The sequence below is a fragment of the Metarhizium brunneum genome, chromosome 2, assembly GCF_013426205.1.
Source record: "Metarhizium brunneum chromosome 2, complete sequence".
Taxonomy (NCBI): Eukaryota; Fungi; Ascomycota; class Sordariomycetes; order Hypocreales; family Clavicipitaceae; genus Metarhizium; species Metarhizium brunneum.
This window is the reverse complement of record NC_089423.1, coordinates 6,481,642-6,499,238: the sequence shown is the minus strand read 5'-3', so window position 1 is coordinate 6,499,238 and position 17,597 is coordinate 6,481,642. Positions and strand designations below refer to the sequence as shown.

General features: G+C 52.4%; 4 protein-coding genes across 4 annotated transcripts; 2 read left to right on the top strand and 2 right to left on the bottom strand.

Moving 5' to 3' along the window:
- Positions 1 to 3,055: 3,055 nt before the first annotated feature.
- On the top strand, positions 3,056 to 3,931 carry dsc2 (DSC E3 ubiquitin ligase complex subunit 2; the record flags this gene model as incomplete). The annotated part of the gene is made up of 2 exons (XM_066130462.1): positions 3,056 to 3,310; positions 3,371 to 3,931. 2 exons carry the CDS (start codon positions 3,056 to 3,058, stop codon positions 3,929 to 3,931), a joined length of 816 nt encoding a protein of 271 aa, XP_065986595.1.
- Positions 3,932 to 5,995: 2,064 nt separating this feature from the next.
- Positions 5,996 to 8,688, top strand: G6M90_00g049210 (uncharacterized protein; the record flags this gene model as incomplete). The annotated part of the gene is made up of 3 exons (XM_014689544.1): positions 5,996 to 6,142; positions 6,237 to 8,531; positions 8,596 to 8,688. 3 exons carry the CDS (start codon positions 5,996 to 5,998, stop codon positions 8,686 to 8,688), a joined length of 2,535 nt encoding a protein of 844 aa, XP_014545030.1.
- Positions 8,689 to 9,742: 1,054 nt separating this feature from the next.
- ro-3 (Dynactin, isoform) lies at positions 9,743 to 13,799 on the bottom strand (the record flags this gene model as incomplete). The annotated part of the gene is made up of 2 exons (XM_014689543.1): positions 9,743 to 13,351; positions 13,407 to 13,799. 2 exons carry the CDS (start codon positions 13,797 to 13,799, stop codon positions 9,743 to 9,745), a joined length of 4,002 nt encoding a protein of 1,333 aa, XP_014545029.1.
- An 817-nt stretch (positions 13,800 to 14,616) lies between these two features.
- On the bottom strand, positions 14,617 to 16,853 carry RFG1 (Repressor of filamentous growth 1; the record flags this gene model as incomplete). The annotated part of the gene is made up of 2 exons (XM_014689542.1): positions 14,617 to 16,355; positions 16,550 to 16,853. 2 exons carry the CDS (start codon positions 16,851 to 16,853, stop codon positions 14,617 to 14,619), a joined length of 2,043 nt encoding a protein of 680 aa, XP_014545028.1.
- Positions 16,854 to 17,597: the final 744 nt, after the last annotated feature.

Genomic DNA, 17,597 nt, shown 5'->3' with positions numbered 1-17,597 from the left:
TCTCCACAGCCAAGGAGCGACAAGGACACAATCTTGATTACATCGGCCGCATTGGAGTCTTGGAACCTCTTCAGCAACAATCTTTGGCATAGCCTCTTAGAAGTGCTGTCAGAGGTCAGAATGCAAAACAAACAGAGATACTGATCGACATCAACGTACCAATACTTGCGGCGGTGAATGCAAACAGTCCAATAGATATCAACTGAATAGTTCGTAGTGTAGGTTGGTTTCACCGAAATATCGACATGCCGCTCCCGGCCGCTGCATGTCTTGCCATAGATACTGCGTCATGAGACGGTATATAAAGGAAACCAGACACCCTTCCCCTTGTGTTGTTGCGCAAACGGAGACAGTGGCGCCGTTGATAAACCGCAGGTGTCTAGGTATTTCCGCTGCGGCGGCGAGGTTTGCGACGAAAGGGCCGGTCAAAAAGAAGCGGATACATGAGAAACACCCACGTAGGTGTCATAGCACGAGCGGAAAGCTCTCCGTCTTCGTATTAGCCACGTTCATTCCATCTGCTATTGCTGCAACGGCGTACAAAGTTGTCCACGGGTCAAGGTACAAGCCAGTGCTGGGGACCGCACCCAAGCCAGCGTCCATCGTCCGCAACAGCCAGGTTCCACAATGTGGAACTCCATACTGGCATATCTTTATGAGAATGATGGCGATTCTGCTTTGATAAGTTCAAGTCAAATTATTCGGGTTGGAAATTCTCTCGGGACAAAGTGATTATGCGAGTGTGGCGCTGGTAAGAGGAATATGCAACTTGACAGTCCGCTGGCTTGCAAACTCTAGTATGAAGAGCAATTCGACTTGGTCGGTGAATGAGTGTGTGAAGCTCCCGGGCCGCCTACAAAAGCGTGGCGAAATTAAGATACAATCGAGAAGCAAGTACGATATTCAATGTACAAAACGAGATACCGACAATAACGTCCCAGCGCGTTTGATGGCAGACTATGGCCCTCTTAGCGCTTGCTTCACGTTGGAGCCTCCCAGAATTCCTCACCGTAATGAAGTACATTGGCCATACCACCTGTAGGCATAGTCTACGTGCATGGTTAGCGAGACGGCAGATGTGTAAGGTTTATCATGTCATACCATTGTAAAATAGGCCCATTGATAGTATGCAATCCGGTATTCGAGAGTTGCTTTACCACGAGGTTGTAATTTCTCAGACTTTCTCATCGTATGAGATGCGTGGTGCTGAGTAGCCAGCGTCATACCTGAATGAAATGAATCCATTACGGGAGTGACCTCATTGCCAGATGACTGTGAGACACAAGACTGCCCTGTTGGGGCCGACCACGGCGTTGGAACTGCCAACTGCGACCGTTGAATGCTGGACACGTTTGAAGACGAATTAAAGAGGCCAAGCTGGTTCACATGATGAGGAGACTCATGCCCGCACCGAGGTAAGTCGCATGATGTATTGGTGTTGCTCACCACTTGGGCGTGGTCGGAGGCCATGTTGCCGGGTCCAAATCCTCGGGTCTTCGGGCCAACAGCTTGGAGACAAAATAGAGGACGACGAGCAAGCTAGGTTCAGCATGGGAGAATGCGAGGTTAATATAGACCAAGTGGGTGAGAAAGACGATATGATGCAAGACGATGGAGCCGACATTGGCCAGAGGCATAATGCCTGGTTTCTAGGCGGGCGCGAAAAGCCCTGGATGCTGCCGACGTCCTGTTCTCTAGCATCGACTTGTCCGGGTTGGGTTGCTCTCCAGGCCACACGTCGCCACGTCCGTTCCACGCCGAAGGGTGATGCGTGTACGACGAGTAGATGACAGGGCGAGGATTGCCTGTATCGTCTTCTCGTGGCGGAGTAAAACAGTGTGGCGTTACAAGTGCCCGGCAACAGCACACATCGGCCAAACGAAGCAGAAAGTACCAGCAAGCTGGAGCAATGCCAAAGATGCAAGTAATGAATATGTCGCGATGGAAGGGCGCAAGAACAAAGTCGAGACCAAAACGACCCCTTTGTTGGTTGAGTGTTTGATGGTCAGATGTGGGGCACAAGGACAGGTCGAGATTGAAGCCCAGTGTTACAGACACCGGATTGGAGTTGCTCTGGTCGCAAGCATCAGACTCGGTCTGTCTTCTAGAAGGCTCAATGGGAATGTATTGATACCAGGTATTCAGGAGTGCAATTTGATGCAAGGTATGGGGTAGTAGTGCTTTAGGTTAAAAGTGATGGTGGAGCGAGCAAAGGGAGGTTTGCCAGTGTTAAAAACGTAAGAAAAGGCCATTCGCCGATTGGAAGAGCCAGGACTTGCATGTGCATGACGGCTTGACGGCTTGACGGCTGGCGACCCAAGACCGAAAGACCAGGCCACGAGAAATTATCATTGAACATTGAAGCTTGAGGCCAATTTGCAGCTGCGGCCCAGTAGACGACCAGTCTGGTAGCTACAATCGGCAGCAAGCTATTGACGGGACCTCATGGTCTCTTGTCCAACCCGACACTTGCTTCACCTCCAAGACTCCAACCCTCAAACACAACGCAAGGAACCAGACAGCCGTGCTGACACTCAGGCTATTTTATGACATGTAATTTGCAAACAAATGATAATTGACTATTGCCACCGCTATTTTTGTGCATCTAATCAAGTTCACTCCCGCATCAAATTGCTTCCAGCGTTCAATTCGTTATCGCGCCACTGAGTCACTGCTTTCGGCGTTGCACGTGACGGTCGTCATTCCCCCCGGTATGTTCCACTTGTCAGCTTGTCAGCTTGTCCGCTTGTCCCACTCCGCGCACTACGTCCGGACTCCTCTCCGGATAAGCCACGCAGCAACTTCCACCCAAATCACAACTGTGACGGCATGCGCACGATTGTGCGATTGGGTTGCGGCGTTGTTTTCCATGTTTGCCGTTGAGCTCCTGTTCCTGTGCTTCTTCTAGCCGTTGGAGTTTTATGTCGTCGACTTATCCCGTCACCGGTCCACAATCGCGTTTGCGACGCTCATCACATCAAGCAGAGAGAGCTCTTGGCATGCGCCCATCGACAGGCACGACGAAACCGCATACAACTACGACCCTAATACCACAATGACCTTCACAAATGCCCCCGTAACCAGACTGCTGGTCCTCGGGCTCGTCGCGGCCTCCATAGGCGCCAGCATGCTCGATGTCAAGCATTACTTCTACATTTCCATCGACACGCACCTGTGGAAGTATAGACAGTTTTGGAGGTTACTCGCCTACCAGCTGTGCTATACCAACTCAACCGAAGTACTATTTGCCGCCATGTCACTATACAACCTGAGAGTTGTCGAGCGCATGTGGGGGTCGAGGAAATACGCCGTGAGTAATCCTCAACCCATCATCTTGTTCACGTTGCAACAAGACTAACAGGACAACCAGTCATTCGTCGTCGTCTGTTTCCTCTTCACCGCCGTCATTCCTCCCCTGATCATGGCCGTATTGCGCCCGCTGTCGGCAGGCTTCTTCAACTACATGCCCGCAGGCCCGACCCCCATCGTCTTTGCCATACTGGCACAGTACCACTCCATGGTTCCCCACGTGTACAAATATCGAGTGGCAACGTCACAAAACACCACAACGGGCGGCTCCTCCGGTGTGACTCTGTCGGATAAATCATACCAGTACGCTATTGCCCTCCATTTATCGTTGCTACAGTGGCCCGGGTCGGTGCTTGGTGCCTTTGTTGGTTGGACAGTGGGAAACGCTTGGCGAGGAGGTTTGATGCCAGCTTCATTGGTGACGTGGCGACTGCCGGGTTGGATGGTGGGGCTTCGATCTCACAGGCGCAGTGCCGAATTTGAAGGTTTGCGAAGACGTCTGGAAGGGGAAAACGGCTCGGCTACCGGTGCGTCGTCTGGTGTTCAGGGCTCCAGCCAGCAAGCGGAACGAAGAAGAACAATGGGGCAACAGATTGTGGACCAGTTCCGTGAGGCATTATAGAATGTATGATGGTGATTATCTGTAGATGGTCTTGCATATTTTACAGCGGCGTCAGCAAGCACTTGCATTGTCATAATCAATTTCTGTTGGTACAGGCTATGTGTCTCTTCCAAGCCGCCATTCCTCGCATCAGCCTGCTGTCGGTATTTGACCCATGGGCCAGAGGCGGTCTCACTGTCACTAGTCTTGATTCCACAATGATACTCGTAGCATGATCTCAACGAGTCAGTGACTGGCTGGCCCATGGTGGCAATCGACCGAGTACGTACGTACATACACTGCACACGGTATGAGTACTTGCCATATTCTGGTTCACACCCCCGATGGAACGAACATGCCGTGCATAACCAGGCACAGGCACGTGTCTGAAGGGATCGCGGATCGCCAGGATACAGGGATAATGCCAGCCCAATTGGAGCGTTGGGTTTGACCTCGCCTCGTCGCTGAGCCCAGCTCGGACCCCGGTCATTGTGGCTGCTCGATCAGCTATAATTAATTTACCAATCTGAGGTGTTGGGAAATTAGGACAAAAATTTTCGAGCATCGATCTTTAGATTCTCGGGCCTTGTTGTTTGATGCACTGCTCCGTGCAGAAAGAGAGACTTCTCGTTGCTGGCTGGCCGGGTTGGGGGGACGTTTCCGAACATCTCATCGTATTGCTGGGAAGGGCAAGCATGTTGGCTTTTTGGAACAGCCGAGGGCTTCTAGCCACGGATGAGGGCCATGGAGGAGTACATACACAGGGTGTAGTAAAGTTCATTGAAGCTCGGTATTGTCCATGACCTCCGTGTCTTGGCAAGCAACACGGCGGCAGACGCGCAGAACGACGGGTTGGCGGAACGGGCTGCGTGATGCCAAGTGTTATGCACCAATGAATGGCTTGAAGCTGCGGCGAGCGTGAGTTTCTGATGGGCGGTTGAAATGGCAATGGGTTCCTTCACACGGCTGGGTCGACGGCCAGAGATGGGGGATGTGCGCGTCCCAGCGGAAACACCCCTGTGTGTCCATGCGGCGCTGGGAGGGCAAAATGGCAGAAGTCTCGGGCTGAGACGCAGAATTCCTTTGTGTGTGTCCCTTCATTACGAGAGAAGGCCATGATTGTCTCGTAGTATTGTCTGAGAGCGTCGCAGATGCACGCATGTGCTCCGTACTCCGTAGTCGGTACGGAGTGGAAGCACAGAAAAAGAAAGCAACGAGACCAGACATCACCAGGGTGCAGATGGTAGTAATGTCGAGCCAATTCAATGTCTGGTTGCATTGATCAAATGTGTTGCCCCCGTGCCAGTTCCTGTGGTGCCCTGGTGTGCCTGTCTGAGCAGTTACGTCAACCGCCCACCAGCCCGTCAGCCCGTCAGCCTGTCAGCCCCAGCCTGCGCCGCCAATTGCAGGCTCAGCCAGCGCTGTGGCTGCATCAATCAATTGATGGGTCCAGCCGTCAAGTTCAATGTTTGGTCCGCCCAGGTGCCGGGCCCTGGAGGTCCCTGGCCCCCGCTCCCAGCCGCGCTCCCGCCTATCGTGTGGCTTTGCATCCCCCGAATCTGACCCAATCTGGACACCAGCTTTGACACTAGCGTTGACACAAGCAGCAGCGACATGGGCAAGGCCTCCTTTTCCAGTCTCCCAAACCCCAGGTCAAAGTCCAACCTCCCAACCCCAAGCCATCGTGCCACGGCCCTTTCCTGCCATCCTGCGCTTCTCCTCGCTTGCCTGTACCATCACCACCTTGCTGAGCTTCATTTTTTTTTTTTTTTTGGATTACTGTACGCCTGTGCTTAGACCCTACGACCCTGCCGACACGCGACCACCCGGCCTCCTATCTCTGCGCTTTGGCCTCTCTCTCTTTGATCAACAAAGCTATCGCGACTTGCTGCCAACACAACACAAAAAGACAAACTTTGACTTCTCAGTACCTTGCATCACACCGGGACCAGCAGACTCTATGGCGAGTTAAACTGGCTTGTTCCTTTTCCCGCAACCTGGTCCACTCCATTTTCTTTGTTCTTCTCTCTTAATGTGCTCATGAATATCCACGGACTGGAGGATTGAAACAATACGATTAATACTATGAACGGCTACCCGACGGGTAGAGCCCCATATGATTACGGGGCCCCCAATCTGCTGTCCCATAATGTAAATCCTACCGACAAACCGGAAGGTTATGCACAGGATGGTAATGCGAATGGATTCGCGCAGGATGCGCCACGGCACCAAGTAAGACGTTGAGATGGGACACAACAGTTGTCCCTACCCAATGACTTGGCTGGGGAAACACTTGTCAGAGGAATATTGTGCTAACACATGACAGGCTTCGGGCCCGAATTCGACACCACGGTCAGCGCGCGTCGACTTGAAAGACCCAATTCAGGTCCATCTGCTCACCGAGACGGCTCTTTCCGACAGCAAGGGATACGAGATTTTGTCACAAGAGGAGGTGGACGAGCTGAAAAAGCACGCTGCGCTACTCACCCAGCGCGTAGAGACCACAAGATCCAACCTCGCCATCCAATCCAAATACCGAGATGCCACGGCGTCCATGGCTCGGCTCAACGCTCCTGGCTTAAATGACGAGCAGCGCAACCGGGAAGCTGAGCGTGAGAGAATTGAGAACGAGCGGAAGTGTGATGAACTGGCTGCAGAACTTCTGAACTTGGAAAAGCGACTGTTGATACCTCATCGGAAAATCGTAGAGCATACCGCAGCCATCCTCCAACTAACCCACAAGGCGAGCAGGAAAAAGGCTGCACCGCAGAATGGACAGCTTATCAACGGTATACCTGGAAGTCCTGAAAGCCTATATACCTACTCGCACAGCAGAAATAGTCTCGATCAGGTCGGCGATGAGACATACTTCGATGATCCGAGCGCCTACCAGCTCGATGGAATGGATCGACCAAGGAAGAATGTTATTGAAATTCCTCTCAAGTCGCCAGTTCGTGAACAGAACCAGCTTCGGGTTGAGATGGACCGTATGCGTGAGGAGAATATCCATTTACGGTCTCAAACCGATGGCCTGTTGAAGAGGCTTCAAAGCCTCAATGCGTCGCTGCGTGACACTATTGTTCGATTTAACCCAGAGATCAACCAGACGTATGATGAGCCGCCTCAAGTTTCTGCAGCCCCAGACATCAAACTCGCAGACTTGCTCAAAACTCAGATTGAGTATCTAGAGAGCGGTCTAGTTGCCGTCCAGGCCGAGCAAGACTCGTTCGCCGGCGGAATTCAAATGGGAGAGCGTCTTGAGGCCATGAACCTCCAGCTACGAGACCTCCTCATGACGTCTGATCCTCACTACACGCCAACACCACTGCCATTAGACTCCGATGTCAACGGGCAAATGGCTTACCTAGAAGATTCAATTCGAGCTGTCGACTCCCACATGGCGCGCGCCAACTCTTCACCTAAGGCAAATGATGGAACTGGCCCAGTGCTAACTACTCTTTGGGATTCGATGCAAAAGGGCATCGTAGAGGCCAAGCAGCGTCAGGATGAACGCAAGAGAAGTCAGATCGAAAGGGGCATTACAGAGGACGATATGGACATGTCCGACGACGAAGACTTCGATACAACCAAGCCGTACTCTCTAGACACATTCGCCGACAGGGTGCAGCGCATACATGCGCGAACCATCACTCTACGAGACCAAAAGTACGTGCTCAAGCGGCAGATCAAGCAGCAGCGGGAGCTTAACAAGTCGGACGGCGAAAAGGACAAGGAGCTGGAACGCAAACAGAGGGAACTCGAAGAAAGCCGGCAGCAGTTCAACCGCTCTGAAAAGGACCGCAAGGATGCTCAAGAGCAGCTATCCAACATAATGGCTGACTTTGAGAAGGCCAGGGAGGCAGCGGACCGTGCTGGAACTGTCACCCTTGAGCTTGAAGAGCGCAAGGCCAAGATCACCCAGCTCGAGAAGAGCCTCAAGGCCACCCAAGCCAGCCTGGCAGCCGCAGAATCCGGAACAAAGGGGTCCGAAAGCAAACTCTCCGCAATCAATGCTCAGATTGAGGAGCTCACTGAAGGAAAGAACGTAGCAGAGACAACTATCCAAAGCCTACGCGACGAATTGTCGGCCAAGAAACAGGAGATTGACGACACAAAGAAAAAGATTGATGACCTGGAATCGGAAATGGTTGATCTTAAACTCGATCTGACGGTTGCAAAAGCCGAACTGGACGGTGCTTACGGGTCCCGTGCAGAACGTGCGGAGCGTGCAGCAGATATCGCAGCCCTGAGGGAGGACGGCAAGATCAAAAAGCTCAAGGAGGAGATCAAGAGGCTTCAAGGGGAGATGAAAGAACTTGGAGGAAAGGAAAAGGAACTAAGGAAAGAGCTTCAGGGTATGACGGACGAGTGCCAAAGAATCACCAGCGAATCTGTCGGATTAACGGGCGAGCTGGACGATGCTCTGAGGGCTAAAGACAAGCTCAAAGAGGAGCTCCACAGTACCCAGGAGAAGATGGCGAAACTACAAGAAGACCTGGACAACGAGCGACTCAAGATCCCCAACGACGGGTCCAGGCCAGGAGCTGGTGCATCGGTTCTGAGTGAGCGATTTAGGGCGACAATGCGGGAAGAACGCAAGAGATTCCAGGACGACCTAAAGGTGCGTACAAAACTACACTCGTCGCTGTGGAGGGGATAGAAAGGGAATGCTAACAGTTGTACAGGACGAACGCCTCAGGTACCGCAAGTTGGAAGAAGAGCTCAGCAAACTAAAGCGCACCTTGGGGCCTGGCAAAAGTCCTCTAAGTCCACGGTAAAAAAAAAACAAGTTGCACTGCATGTTCTTCACAGTCCATTTTGTATATTTTTTTTTCGTCTCCCCAACAATTTTGGCCCTCAATATGGCCTTTGGGGTTTCTTGCATACTGCACCATCGACATTCTGACAATGTCGCTCTTGGATATGTAAATTGAAAAAGACATACACTCACTCACACAATAACCGGGACACAAAGCAGCATTTGGCAATTCGCAGAGTGCGTATACAAACTTATGTCTGGATTCATACACTACACTTTGTACATAGCACGGCATTGGAGCCGACTTCTACCGCCATTTTTTTTTTCCCTTTCAGAAGCATGGAGAAGGGACAGTGCGTCAGTATATTATTTTCACGCCCTGCTCTGGGTTACGTATTAAAGTCATGACGGGGCGAAACATTAAAGAGAAGGGCGATTGGGGAAAAGGAGGAGTCTTATTGGGCCTTTTTTTTTTGGTTTTTGGTTTTTGCTCATTCCTCTTTTCTTCTTTATATATATACATGTCTATATCAGGTGGCAAGGACATTGGAAAAGGGTATTCTTAGCGATAGGCATATACGTGTCTGATAGTCCTGTACGGTCCATGCCATGTGGCTGGTTGTGCTTGGTTCCTTGTTGGCCCAGCTGTGTTTAGCCAACGCCATCCATCTTTTTCCACCTGGCGTAGCCACGATTGTCCATTACTTGACCTGTCGCTGTGGCGATGCTTCTTCCATGTACCTGCTACTCCAACAGGCGCAGCCGTGACATTACCTGCCGTACACAGGTCGTTCACTGGGACTTCAACTGGGTTGGTTGCGGCGTCTGCTTATAGTGAAATCGTTATTGCTCGCCTATATAGCCTAGAGAATATAATACGTACAAGCATAACGCATACAAGGTAAAGTGCCGCATGCGGCCGCAACGATAAATGTACAGAACAGAACACAGAAATCTTCAGTTCATCGGGCCTCAGAGGGTCACGGGGTATATAGGTACAAAGGAGAAAAGGAAATTTCACGGGATAACCTCGACCCTGGGGTTGTAGCTGAATGGCGTTTTTTGGGGGGCATCTACACAGCAATGCTACTGCTCTGTAGTGCCTCCCATTCCCGAGACCCTACAACCTGGACATCACAGCCAAGTGCTGATCCAGTCTTTATCTTGCCATCTGGCCCAGGGAGCCGTATCCGCAGCTGCGCAGCTGGGTTCCGAAGAAGGCTCTTGCCGGCATCGGGTGTGCGTAGCATCGATGACTTTCGAAGAACGGAGCGTTGCCAGGCATTCCAGGCAGCAAAGTCTTCCATTTGCTTAGCGGCGAGATATTGAGGTGTTGACTTGGCAGGCTTCCACGCCAGTTTGTCCTTCGGCAGTGTGCCAAAATCAAACATCCTGGACGCTGTGGCCATCTTGACGAGTTCGCCCAAGACATCCTTGCCTTCTGCGACGACGAGTGCGCTGCGTTGTTCTCTGGTACTTGTAGGTTTCTTGAGCGGCTCTGCCAGCCAGTCGTAATTCTGCTGTTCAGTCATTCGTGCCCGATGGTTGTCTTCTCGCAAGTATCGCACTGCTGATTGTAGGCCTTCAATGTTCTTCTTCAGGGCGTCCATCTCGCGAGCAGTTGCCACTGCCCGCTCTTGGCCGGCCTTCATGCCAGCCGCATCCGCACCATCTGCATAGGCTCGGCTGTCGCTTGCAATCTTCTTCCATTTGTCACGCTCAGACTCGAGACCCTTGAGCTCTCGATCTTGTTTCTCGATGTCCTCTTTGAGAATGGTGACTTGTTCACCGGACGCCTCGAGTTGCTTCTGGAGACTGCTAATGCGTTCAACATTAGTCTGAGCATCGCGCATGCGTGACTCGAGTGTGTCAATCTTGAGAACAGCAGTGCTGAGGTGCTCATCTCGCTGAGCAATTGTTCTCCGAGCTTCGTTGTGTTCCTCCCTGAGGCGCCGCAGCTCTTCTTCGGCGTCGGCAGGTACTGTCTTGAGCACCTTGAGCTCTTGAGACCGCAGTTTCCACGGCGCTGGGTGAACGTCAAACTCTTCCGTCTGGTCGAGGTCCGTTGCCAGAGCAGCCACGTCGTTGATCTGGCCAGTCACTATGCGCAGCTTGGAAAAGTACGCAGAGAACATTTCGGACTCGGAGGCAGAGGTAGCCTCCAATACAGCTTGGTGAACGGCGCTCTGAATCTCGCCGTACGTGAACGGCTCCACCCGCCCTTCATCCTGGGTAAGCAGCAAGTGGACGTGGTTGCCAATAGCTCGGGCTATGTTTGCCAGCTCTCGGCTGTTATGCTCGCATTGCTCAAAAACCGGTTTCGTATCCGGAAGTAGTGAGAGCGAGCGGGTCTTCAAATCCTCCAAGGCACGAACCGCTTTACCAGCAATGACCTTGGTGCTTCTTGTTTGTGTGATGACCATGTCAAACTTTTTCGCAAAGAGCTGGCTCATCTCATCCTCTTCAGCTTCAGAAGAAATGGCGCGCTGAACCATGACTCTTGTTGCATTAAAGGCTATTGCAGCCGAGTCGAGGTGGCTTTGCACAACTAAAGACGACATGTATACATAGTCTGCAAAATTGGGAAGGCCATTGGAGATATGCAACTCTGCCAAATGTGACATGAGGGCAATTGTTCGCTGCAGCTCTTCGGCACACTTCTTTTCCTTGAGATCATCACGACGAAGACCATCAATCCAGCTGTTCAACGCGCGCTCAACGGGCTCGAGCTCGAGCAAGGAGTTCTGATATGCCGAGAACTGCTCAGTGGTGCAGTGACTAATGTCGTTGATGAAGCGGTCACACACTGCCGCCACCCACACGAGCTTGTCCACTGCGTCACATCCAGCAAGTAAGTCATCTTCGTGGCCGGGTTGGGGCTGCCCATTGATACGCTCTTTGATAAGTCCGTTGACGAGATTTGCCTTGAATGCCAATCTTCGGAACCGAAGCAGTGCAAGAACCGAATCCTGGTCTTCACGGTACGTGTCGGGGAGAAATAGCTTGACAATCTCGAGATGTTGCTCTGCTTCCTGGGCATCGAGGTGGCGAAGCTCCAAATCGATTGTCTTGACTTGTGCCTTTGCGACGGAAATCTGGAGCTTCATGTTCAAATCCATCATGGCTCTTGAGCGATCATTCAGTTTCTCCGATTCGCCTTCGGTCACCGCCTGTGAGGCTCTCATGTCATCCAAATCAGCCTGCAAGCTTTCCACAAGTTCTCGGAATCGCAATATCGTGTGCGCCCTATCGTCAAGCTCCCCTTGTTGTCTTCCAGCCCTCTGCACTTGTTCCGAAATGATAGTGTCTCTAATGTCCAACTCTTCCTGCATCTGCTTCTCCAACTGCACATGATTAGCTTCTAATTCATCGTCAATCTCCTTGAGAGTCTCAAGCTCTGTAATCTCGAGTTTGAGCTTTTCTATCATTGAAGACATGTCCATGTTTTGCTCAGACAATTCTTCAATCATACTTTGGGCCCCAAGAGCGTCGTTAAGTTGTTCCTTAAGCTGTTCAACGACCTGTTCAGATCGGATCAGTTTCTCTTTAGTCAAATCGTGATGTTCCTTGACTGGCCCGAGCTCCTTGATGTCTTCCTCGAGCCCAGCGATCTGATCCCGCAGTTCCTTCTCTTGGTCTTGTGTTATGTCGCGCAACCTTATCAAGGCCTCACGCAGCCGCTCATTGGTGCTCTCCATCTGCATCCAGCCGGCGCTGGCGCGTTCTTCCGGTGACATTCCTTTGCAATAATCAGAGTTCTCGGCTTCAAGAAGGTCAACCTTGAGCTCCAGCTCTTCTGTTTTCAGTTTCAGCGCCTCTACCTGCGACTGCGAGTCTTCAAGATCCAACTCGGCGATCTGCCGGTTGACTACTGACAGTTCAAGCTCGGCCTCGAGATCTGCTTGCTCCTTTTCAATTGATATAAATCTGGCTTCCGCTTCCTTCATCTGTTTTCGCAGCTCAGCGTTCTCTTGTTGCTGGGGTTGGTATTTTTGTTGGAGCTTCTGGATGATGCCTTCAAACTTGTCTCGTTCACTTTGAACCCTATCCAGTTGGTTTAGCTTGTCCCTGTCCTCGAGGCGCTTACGTTCAAGCACTTTGAGCTTCGCTTTCAAATCCTCATTTTCGCGATTCAAGGCGGAATTCGGAGCAGATCTTTGGGTTGTGACAGCTGCAGTTGTTCGTTTCGACAGTGGAGGAGTAGACGACGTTCCAGGAGACGTAGCAGCGGCAATTTTTTCGAGAGCTTTTGCCCTCCCTGCCACTGGACTCGTAGGCTGCGGTGAGAGAATCTCCCCATCACTCTTAATGGGAGAACCTGGACCAGCATCATCGGCTGAGCCACTATCACGCCCCGCTTGTGAATCGGTCGACGGCCGACGGCCAGAGTCTGGTCGTGAAACAGTGCGCATAGATTGGGGGGGACGGGCTCCGCTGACAGATCTTGCATGAACTCCGCCGACGCGGGCTGTTGTAGAAGATATTGACGATACTCGTGCTGTTCGCGGAGCAGGGACGGTCGGCGGTCCCATTGGAGTTCGCTGTCCACTAGCGGATGTTCTTGCTCTGGCGGCTCCAACCGCAGATGTTGATGGAACTCGTGCATTTGATGGCGTGCCTGTTCGAGAAGCAGAGGCACTGGATGCGGCGCTGAGCTGCTTTGTTGGAGACTTTGCGGGAGACTACACCATGGCTGTTAGCGAGGTCGAACGTCGGAATTGGGGCTCCTATCCGTACCCTCACAAGACTAGTAGGACGAGACTTGGGAACTGGACTGGGACTGGGAGCGTTCAAACTCCTCCGCTTGGCTAGCGCAACATCCCCGCTGGGAGCAGCCTTCACTGATGCCGGATGAAAGCTGCTCGGGCGCGCTGGTTTGCGGCCAACGGGCTTGGTACTTGGAGCCTGTGCAATAATTGTCGCCATCATAGGCTTGACAAACATGCCGTAGCCCGCGGGGCAATCAAAGTACCTGACTCCCTGAACGCTGCCATCATTCTTTCCAGTCTTGTCCTCGAGTTCAACGCCAATCCACTCCCCAACCTGGAAGTTGGTCTGGCCGGCAAATCGAACCGTAGCCTTGCGACCGTCGCTCAGCTGGACTATCTGGCCAGGCTTAAAGTCCGGCATTATGAATGAGAAGATAGGCGTAGGAGCATTGTGGTGCCAAAGCCCGCGGAGTTGGAACGCTGGTGGTAATGGCGATGGTGGTGGTGGCGACGACTTGAAGCTGTCGATACTATCAATATGTCGCCAGGGGTTGATGGCCACATGCAGTGTGCAGAAGTGGCACCGAGTCTGGTGGAACAAAACAGGCCGGCTGCACATGGCAACTGTGGGGGACGCGTCTGTAAGAGTAGACGCGCCACACCGGGCCTTTCTTAGTGGCTGCAAGCCCACAGAGTCGCTGTTGCTGTTTAAGTGGCTCCGCCTGCCTTTCATCTGCAGTGCTGCCTCACATTTGAGGCTTCCATGATTGTTCCTGGCTTGGCCCGCCATCTGAAACCACGCGCGTTCATCAACCCGTTCTGGGCCACACAATCATTCGTTGATGACATCTGGCAGAGTGGCGTTCAAGCGCCTCGACCGACCAGCGAGTTTACCAAGTCAAGACGCAGCCTGGGCCATGTCGCTGTGTATTTACTTACACGCATCTACGTTCGCAATTCGACAGACGGCACAATGACCGGTTGGACGGCACCCCAAAACGAGTCCTTCAATACTACAACTGTCTGGTGCAAGACAACCATGTGCCCGCAAGGTGCTTGCACAAGCAATCTTCCTTCTCCTCATGTCCACATGCCCATGGATGGCATTCAATCCTCTGCTCTCGTGGCTTCTTGACGCCACTACACAACCGCCATTTTTCTCTTCATAATATGGTGGCGCTCCTTCCGACGACAACACCGACGGATCAAACTGAATCATGTCTCCAGCTCTCACAGACTCAGTCTCGGGAGAAGGCCTCCCTCATCCATTCCATCACCTCAAAGGCCATCCTGCGCTCTGTTGCTTCATCCAAGCCTTGCCCGGTCAATACTCTTACAGAGATCAGTCCCATATTTCTCGAGATGTCGACAACGCCTGGCTTGGCAGCATCGTCCTGACTTTCTTGTATATGCACAACCAGATCAGGATTGGCAGTTCCCCGCCAAAGACTGGCCGTCCATTGCCAATGGTCTACAGGGCTGTATCTGTCCGACATGGTCATGGCAGAAGCATACTTGTCTGAAATGGTCAGACTGAAACCACCCTTCACCAAAGCAACCGGCATTTTTGGCGCAGCCGTTGGACGTCTCCCATCATCTGGCGGAGTGCATACCTCAGTCAACGGAGCTTGCACCACCTTTGAATCCTTCTCCTGGTCTTGGTCTTGAATAGTGCCTCCAGCACGTCCGCCTGTGACGTGATAGGCAATCTGCTTTGACTTTTGCCGCCAAGATAAAATGGTATCAAAGTATTCTGAGAGCAGACTGTCCACGGCAGCACCATCATTCCCTTGATCAGTTTCAGCAGAGGTCTTAGTCGATCTCCCTTCCGCCAGACCAGCTTCATTTGACCATACTTTAAGGGCCACATCTCCGCCTGCCGCCAAGGCTTTCTCTATAGACACACCAACCTCATCAAGAAGCCCTTTGCTTGCGTTGCCTTCAACGGCGATGAACACCCCTCGCCTGTCACGATGTGGCCCATGCTGACCTTCTGGAGGCAACACCCGTGTAATGGTGGACAAAATGCCTAGCTTCTGGCTCAAGTTTGGTTTCTTCATCGCCATTGTCTCTTGGCTGATCGAGTGTGGCTTCCTCGTCGGTGAGACATTTAATCTCGCTGACGGTATGTCTGCATGCCTACTTTCCACCCCTGGCGACCTCGAAGGCGAGGGAGGAATTGACGTTTGAAGGGGCGGCAACCGAAGAGATTCGTCAAAGCCACTGTGTCGACGACCCAGAGGCTCATTGTAGGACCCTGGAGGCCGCAGAGGCGGTGGCATAGGACCGCTCTGTGACCTCGGAAGGCTGGCCAGGTCTGGCAATGTCGTCCCGACGTAATGCCTCACCCGACCAGTAGTGCCCTCCGGCAGTGTGCGGCTCAAATCCGGGGGTGCAGGTGGTCTGGTAGTGTATGCCCCGGCTGTTCCAGCGATGACATGGTACCCGCCTACACCATTCGCACGTCGCCGTTTGATCTCAGGAGAACTCGGCTCACTTTTTTCAACGTCCCGAACAGGCGGCAGCTGGTGGGTGAACGGCAGCCCACTGGTCGGGGATTGCTCAAAGCTCGATCGACGAGACAAGGCAGCCGTGTCTGGCCGCCTTAACCCTGGCTGAGGCTGGGACGCCAGTGTGAAATTTCCAGCTGGTGAGGTTGAATACGGCGTCGAAGGTGTCCTTGGTGTTGAAATGGAACGGCCATGGCATTTCGGGCATCGACCATGCTCATCCGATGGTGATGTGCTCGTCCAGGTGCTTTGATTCTTGGCACTCCTTCGAGGCTGGTATCGGTAATTTGGATACTGATGCTGGTGGCGCTGCTTCTCCTCTTCAGCCAGCTTCTTCCAGTTGTCCTTGACATCTTCACTTTCGTGTTTCCACTTGTCTCCAATAATTTTGGATATTTCTGGATTCGAAAGCTTGGGGTTTTCGGCGGTGACTTGTGACTGATGGTGTTGGCGATACAAAATGAATGCTGAGACGGAACAAGTTAGTTAGCCATCACACAGCTTTCATTGCGGGAGCAGAAGTCGTCAAACACAAGTGTCTATTGTTGACTTATCCCGTGATAACATTGCTGCTCAGGATACTCCCAAGCAAGCCTCCCGAAGCGCCAGGGAGAGCCTAAGAAATCTGTGGCAAAATGTGACTGCTTGCAAGTTCACTCACCATTTCTTGGTCTGGGTATCTTGGGTGCCGGGGTACACAGACATATTATATCGCGGGGGCCATCTTGACTAGAAGCACCAACATTGAGTGGCTCAAACATGCCGTGGTTGGCATCCGCAGTGTTGATGGCCGACGCCCTTTTTCTCCCCGAGCCCGACCTAAAGGGGCTAGGAGATTGTCTCCCGTCTGATGCCAGGGTAAAGCCTCCGCTATTCCTGAAGGGCCTCTGGAGACTTATGTGAGGATGAAGAGAAGCACTCACGGTTTCCATATCTCGAGTAGCGAAAGACAGTACTTCGGTCATGGTGCGGCGAATGGGGGCAAACGACGGTGAGAAAAAGGGGGGGTGCAAGGATGATCACCCAGTTGCGTCCCAGCTTACACCAAACCCCGAGCTGTGAGGTTTTTTCGGGTTCGTGATGTAATTCACGGATGTGAAAGATGAAAATATGAGCAAACGGCCAAGACGCAGAGCCAGGACGTCTAGGGATAATAAAGAATGGGGAGGGAGCATACTCGAAATTCGGAGTGGTGGGAAAGGCTGTTGCCAGAGAGAATATTCGCTGGTATTCTTGCACTCTGGACGAGCGTCAGGCCTACCACAGTTGACAATGAGAACTGGCTCGCCGACAACCCGCCTTTGGATAAGCTCAAGGCTGGCTGGCTTTGGCCGCCATTATCTGGCTCGACAGCGAAGCAGTCTGAGCCAGTGGGAACTCGTACATGTCTCGGGAGACCGCCAATGTGGATTTGGCAGCCAGCCCCGGTTGTGCCAGAAGGTTTCGATCGTCTGTCAGATCGGATCCAGGCAGAGCTTATTCCTTTGTCCGGCCAGCAGAACCCTACAAACATCTACGGATCCCCCGTCCTAGACTGTCGGCACTTCATCCATCGTTCTTGCTCTTCGTTTTAGGGTTCTACCAAGAAACCGGTAGCGGAAAGGTGCCAGGGACTATCAACGGTTATGAACAAGTTCCCAGCACCGAAGATAATCAAGAAAAGACACACCTACATGCTTTCGTCTTGTCACATCGGCTGTAGCGGCCAA